Below are 6,803 nucleotides of genomic sequence, written 5' to 3'. Positions count from 1 at the left end.
TTATTTATAATAACAGGTCAAATTAATACTTCTGTTGATTTAAGTTAATTGAAAGAATTAGCAGAACTATACAAAAATATCTTTTTGTAAAAATGAAACTATTTCTTAAAACAAACTTTGGTCTTAAAACAAAAGTAATAAGTGGTTTAAATAAATAATTAAAACTAACAATTATGTTATTAAAATTGTAAAAACAGATTTATTGAAAACAGTTTGATTTATTGTAGTTTTGTTAACTTTATTAACAGAATTACATATTAGCAAAAGTAATGAGTGGTTATTTTGACAAAGAAGACATTGAAACCAGCAACTTTAATAAAAGCTTAACAAACAGTTAGTAAAATTTATTATTTTAATTAGTTTATCTTTTTTAGTTTTTAAAACTAAACCAAATGAACTTTTTTTATGGTAGTTGTTTGAGTATCATACTTGTAATTGTAAAATTTAAAAAATAGATATAGTTCAATGAATAATGATAAGTTGTTTCTTAAACGTAGTTTTTATAATTTTAAGCAGTAATTATAACAGTATTGAAATATTTGGATTTAAAAAGTAGCAAATTTCTTAATTCTTATTTATGAATATAATAAATAAAATTGCTTATACATCAGCAAAACTAGATATAGTCTAAAGTAACTACATAAAACGTGTTTTTTATTTAATATTGGTTGATATATTTAAACTGGATTTGGTAGAAGAATTTTCTAACAACTACTTGTCAAAACTATCTGAAATATACTTTTACTCTAAAAATAGTTTAAAAATCTGATTTACGATTTAAAACAACTGTTAAAATAAGTTTTTGTGGAAATATTAGCACTTTATATGTTTATTTAATGAAAGTTTTAATCTTCAAAGTCATTCAATTTAGTAAACAAAATTAATTTTATTTATCCAGTCTCCGTTCTGGATAACTTCTTCCGTGACGTTAAAGCCAGTGTTGACGCCGAGTTCGAAAAAGCATCCGCCAGGTACGACGGTCTGAGCTTTGAAGTTTTAGCAGTTTTCGGGATTGCCATATTTGTACTCGGCATCACCGGAAACGTGGCCAGCATTTTTATCGCTGCAGTGCTGAAGGAATACAAAAAATCAGTTCTCCATTTGTTAGTTTAGTCAATTGATAAGAAGTTAATGACAACAATAAAAAGTAAGTAACTACTTGTTTGAAAGTAGTTACAGATGTGTTTTACTTCTTTTTGACTTAGTAAACTGTCATTCACATTTATACATAAAAAATAATAAAAAAGTATTTTTAGATGAAAATAGTCTTATGAATTCTTGAGTATGCTAAAAATATTATCAATGTTAAAAAAAGCAGAGTTAAATTAAAAGTGAAAATTGTTATTTTTGATAAAATTTATACACACTGCTTTGGTATTTTATAAATCTTTTTTTAAGTACTGCCATATGTTGAATTTTTGTACAAGTAACAACTTTACCAACTTTCAAACATATTTTTTGTGATCAAAACCATTTAAAACGCCACTCGAAATCAACTGCAGGTATGTGCTGCAGCTAGCCTTGGCCGACACGCTGTACCTGCTGGTCATTCCGATCACCTTGCAAGCGTTCAGCCACCGACACTGGACGCACGGCGATGTCGTTTGCAAGCTGAAGAACGCGATTTTCATGCTCAACTATTACGCGTCTGTGTGCTTTCTAACGGTTCGTGTAATTGTGTATGATAAGTTATAAGTTCAAGCTTGTTCATCTTAATGGTATTTTCTTTAAGTCAAGTTGTGAGTAAAACATTTTTTCGAGTTTTTAGAATTTTTTAAAGGCAAACACCAAACTGGTGTTTATAATTTATTAAAAACTTATATATCTTTTAATCTAAACTATAAGCTAAAAAAGGTTAAACTGAGATTCAAAGTTATTTCGATTAAAGTTTTTAAAGTGTTAGTGTGGGACAACATTTCTTTTTATACTTTTTCTTTTTTCAACCTTTACCTAGTTTTGTATACTTATAAATTTAAGTAAAAAAGTAACAGATAATGTTAATTTTAAAAGCATTTTTCTAAATGTTGAATGCATAAGTTTAAAATAATAATGTAAAAAAAACTAAAACTATAAAACAAAAATACTACTTCTAATTTTTAGGTGATGAGCATTGACCGATATATTGCAGTCTGTCAGTCATTCAACCCGAGACTGCAAAAATTTCGCACAAAAATTTTTGCATGCGTCGTCATAGCAACAGTTTGGTTGGTTTCGTTTCTTATGTGCTTGCCGTCGTTTGTTTATTCGAGCGTGACGGGTTACAAAAAATGCCATTGCACGTAAGTTGCTTCTTGGTTAAAAGCTTTAAGCGCTTCTGTTTAAAATGTTTGTTATTACAGAGTTGTTTTATGGTTATCTGCTTGTATTGATATATAAAATTATTATTCTAAACTTAATTGTATTGCAACAACACTACAAAATTAATAGGACAAACATTGTGGGTTTTAAAAAAGAAAATTAATAGGACAAAACTGTTGGTTACTTTAATTAAAAACACATTGCTTTTGATTGTACAACTTTTCAATTTTTTTAATAATGTAATGCATTTAAAACATGTTCTCATCGCTTGCCCATTAAACTGTTTTTAACCAAAACTATTTAAAATGAGTTTACACTTTTAGTTTAAAGTAATTTCAGAATACTAAGAACCTGTTTAAACGAATAAACTAATCTTCAAAACAGAGTTCTAGCTAATTGAAACTTGTTGTGCGCAGTTTAGAACACTTTTAATTATATTTATAGAGTTGCATTCCCAGATGTTTGGGGTGAGGAAAAGGATGATTGGATGGAACCCAGGGGGTGCTTGTTAGTATTTGATTTAAATTTTTATTAAATTTAAATCTAACAGTATACTGCAGGTTACGGTTTTATTTTGTTTTATAACCACTAGTTTAAAGCATCTTAAAGCTGAAACTTAAGAATATTTTACTTGCTGCCTTTGTTGCTCGCAAAATGTAGTACATAGTTTTGACAACGTTTAAGCTTCTGAAAGTAAACTAAAAAATGTATAATTGTTCAAAACAAAATATTATTTGTTCCAACTGTTTTGAAAATAATTTTGAGCTTTAGTCCTTTATTTTTGAAACTTATCAACAAGTAGCTTAAACATGCTTCAAATTACGAGCCTCTAAGCATTTTTAAAACATACATGTATGTTTAAAAATATTTTTCAAGGACCAAAGAAGAGTTGTTCAAGCCTGTTGAATATACTTACGACTATTCTTCAAACGCAACTGATAATGAGACATCTTATGAAGATTACATAAAACTTTTCTACGAATCAGAGTACGAAGAAGAAGATGGAGAATGGTACACACTTTCTAACAATTGTGATTACTCTCAGGCGAATAGTAACGGATGGAATTTGTTCGTGAAAACAAATTTCGTGTTCGGATTCGTCATTCCTGTTTCTGTGAGTGATTTACCAAACTTTCTGACAGTATATTTGATTTTTTATCAAAAAGGCAAGAGGCAACCTTTCAGAAAACTAAGCTAATTTTTAGAGTATTTAGATTGTAAAAACACTTTTTAAACAAAAATCACGGTACAAAAAGTTAACTTTAGTTATTTTCATTAAACTTCATATCGGTATTGTAGTGCAAACTTTTTTAGGTAACTTTTGTGAGTTACCAATATAAATTATTTGGAAATAACATATTTTAGGAGCATTTATATGGCAAAAAGTTCAAAAAGTAAACCTAAACTGCTTGCTAAAAACATCGATTTGGTATTTTATAGTAAACACTTTTAGGTAATGTTTGTGACTTATGGCTTCATCGTCAAACAGCTGCTGGAAAACGAAAACAATAAGCTCAAAAATGAAAGCAGCAATGTGGCTGCAGAAAACAAGTAATTTTAACAAACGTTGTTTAGTTGTTTATTGTGCAAACTTTATTGTTTAAAAACATATTTTCTTGTGAAATCAAAGTAAAAAAGAATGGAGAGAAAAAAACATTAAAAGAAAATTTTTTTTTAAACTTCCATATGACACATATCAAGTTAATTAAGTTTTCTTTCATTCAGGAAGAAGTCCATGAATAAGAGAGTTACTCTTACGTGCGTCGCTCTGGTTTCCTCGTTCGTTGTGTTGTGGCTCCCTCTGCACATTTTCCGCTTGCTTCAGCTGAGAGGCATCGGTTTGACGCATGAACAGGTCAGATTTTTCTTTAAATGAACTAAAAGCACTACGTTCTGGTAAAACTTTAAGATTTGGCAAGCATTGCAAGTTTTAAGAATAAACTTTAAATCTTAATCAGTTTTTGATTGCTTTTTGTATTTGTTTAACTACAGCTCTTAAGAACAAATAAAATAATTCAAACCTATGCTAAATCTGTAAAAGTTTAAAAATTACCACAATTGACAAAATGTTCAACTTGTGATGTTAAGATCATAAGTATTAAGCATTTAATTACTTGGTCAGACATCAATATTTATTTAAATTTTTATCAGGAGTATATCTGCAAGTACATGGGTTACGCAGGAGTATACCTTGGATACCTGAATTCAGCTCTAAACCCTTATCTGTACAACTTCATCGGTAACAAGTTTAGACGCAGACTTAGGTTATTTTTACTTTTAATGCTTTCAGTTCTAATGTTTTTGAACCATTTATAAATTATTATTTCGATGATTTAAAAACTACTTTGTTGTACAAAAAGGTAGCTTTGTTTGTAGGTAAGCTTTTTCATTAAGTTTTTAAAACTTTTACAATCTTGTTTTAAAGCTTGTTTAATTGCTTCTAAGCAAAAAGAAGCTAAAAACCTTTTATGAATTATTAGCTGCAATAATAGTAGAATTACTGAAAAGGCTATGAAATATTCTTAGCTTTTTTTAATGATTAAAATGAGCAATCTAAGGAAATTATAATTTTACTCCCATTTAGTTTTAACAGTAGCTGTATAAGATTTTCTTGTATTCATAAACGTAATTATATATTAGCTTATTAGCTGCAATAAAAGTAGAATGACTGAAAAGGCTATGAAATATTCTTAGCTTTTTTTAATGACTAAAAAGAGCAATCTAAGGAAACTATAATTTTACTCCCATTTAGTTTTAACAGTAGCTCTATAAGATTTTCTTGTATTCATAAGCATAATTATATATTTTAATTTGTTTTAAACTATACATTTTTAACACTATGTTTACTTAATTTTTTTTTAACTATAAACGCTTAAATTTTTCAATTACTCAAAGAAATATTTACGAAAGTCTTTTAGTTCACATAGACTAATCATAAAATAGTAAATATTTTAATTTTAAGTCCTATAAATTTAGATAAGTACAAACCGTACAAGAAGAACGTAACGAAACATTCTTTTAGGAAAAGTGTAAGATATGTTTGATTAAGAACTAAAGTAGAGACAGGTAATAAGAACATAATCTTTAAACATAAAGTATAGAATTTTATAAAATCCCTTACAATGTGAACTTAACAAGTGACTTGCAGTTCGCAAAAAGTGTAAATATTTATTTTCTTCTAAAATTAAGTGACCAAAGAGTTTTAAATTATCGTAAAAGTTTTCTGCTAAACATGTTTACGCTAAATAAACTTTGTAAAACTATTTGTTTTTAATTTATCAATGTTAGATTCTAAAGAAACAACATACTTTGTAAAAAGATGCAATGATTCATTTATTAAGTACATTAAGTACTTTAACTAAACTATGATTAAAAATTAGTTTTGTAACTCACTTTGACATTTGTACATACTAAAGTTACTAGTTAAACATGTAATTCAGGTTATAATCAAAAGTTTGTATACACATTTAGAACTTATTTTAACTTTAGACTACTTTATTAACAAATTTTTTGTTAAAATGTAACTTGTTTTATTCTCTGTTTGAGTTAAGATGTCTTAAAATGTTGTAATGTTAGTAACAAAGATTATCATAGTTTTAATCTAGAATTCCAAATAAGTAGTTCTAAGTTAAATGCTTTAGTTTTTTTTTTTTAATTATAAATTTTCATTTAACAAATTTTTTAATTTGGTACGTTTATGCGTTCCTTAAAAAAAAAGAAAATTTTAACGTTTCTTTGCAAAAAGACAACACAAAAACATGTGTAAGGCAGATACTTAAAATACAAATAACAATTGTTAAGAAAAAAATTTGATCTTTTTATTTACATTGGTATATAATTATACCCTACCAAAAAGTAAGTCATTATAAAGCATTTGTAAACCTTACATACATTCTTCGCTTAGATTAAATGATTAAATTTCATGCAGGTTGGCATTTAAAACCGTCAAAAGATCAATAGCTTCAAAAATAATTTCTGATAATTCAGTTTCAGCTGAAGGTAAACCCCGTTACCGAAAAGGAGAATCATCTGATATAACGTTGGGTTTGACGATGGTTACCAGGGACTTTAAATCGTGAGTTCAGAATAAGTTGTTTTATAAAGCTATAAAAAGTACAGTTTCAGTAAAAATTTTAATATAACAAAAAAAAATTTTTTGTAATTCTTGAAGACAAATTTACTTAAAACATATAGTCGTCATTTGCAGTTCGGATGTGTTGTTCGAAAAAAAAGTTGTATAAACACATCTTATTTAAATGGAGCACAAAAAGATTTTTAAGCTTTTATTAAAAGTTTTTAAATTAAATTTGGTAATTTAAATTTAAAGGTTTTCAAATTTTAATAAAACTTAGGTGTAATGTCTGATCAGCTTTGAATAAGTATGGCAATGTTACATGAAGTGTTTTTTTAGAGTTTTAATTTATTTATAACAAAATATTTTAGATCGAAAATTCCTTCTAGACAAAATACGTCTTTCGAGCGCTCATGTGTTTGAAACAATCAAG

General features: G+C 27.3%; 1 protein-coding gene across 1 annotated transcript; it reads left to right on the top strand.

The window, feature by feature from the left end:
• Nucleotides 1-269: 269 nt before the first annotated feature.
• LOC145828811 (neuropeptides B/W receptor type 1-like) lies at nucleotides 270-6,377 on the top strand. The gene is made up of 10 exons (XM_082936565.1): nucleotides 270-276; nucleotides 899-1,103; nucleotides 1,503-1,665; nucleotides 2,101-2,279; nucleotides 2,743-2,805; nucleotides 3,175-3,412; nucleotides 3,752-3,849; nucleotides 4,024-4,153; nucleotides 4,450-4,562; nucleotides 6,227-6,377. The coding sequence occupies exons 1-10, from the start codon at nucleotides 270-272 to the stop codon at nucleotides 6,375-6,377; spliced, it is 1,347 nt and encodes a 448-aa protein (XP_082792691.1).
• The last annotated feature ends 426 nt before the right edge of the window (nucleotides 6,378-6,803 follow it).

Source organism: Thalia democratica, chromosome 2 (assembly GCF_965202585.1).
Source record: "Thalia democratica chromosome 2, ktThaDemo2.hap1.1, whole genome shotgun sequence".
NCBI classification, from domain to species: Eukaryota; Metazoa; Chordata; class Thaliacea; order Salpida; family Salpidae; genus Thalia; species Thalia democratica.
This window is presented reverse-complemented; position numbering and strand designations above follow the sequence as displayed.

Excerpts from the sequence above, each read along its gene's own strand:
- LOC145828811 (XM_082936565.1), top strand. Across the intron at positions 1,666-2,100 it reads CGTCTGTGTGCTTTCTAACG|GTGATGAGCATTGACCGATA; the intron begins GTTCGTGTAATT and ends TCTAATTTTTAG. Across the intron at positions 4,154-4,449 it reads TCGGTTTGACGCATGAACAG|GAGTATATCTGCAAGTACAT; the intron begins GTCAGATTTTTC and ends AATTTTTATCAG.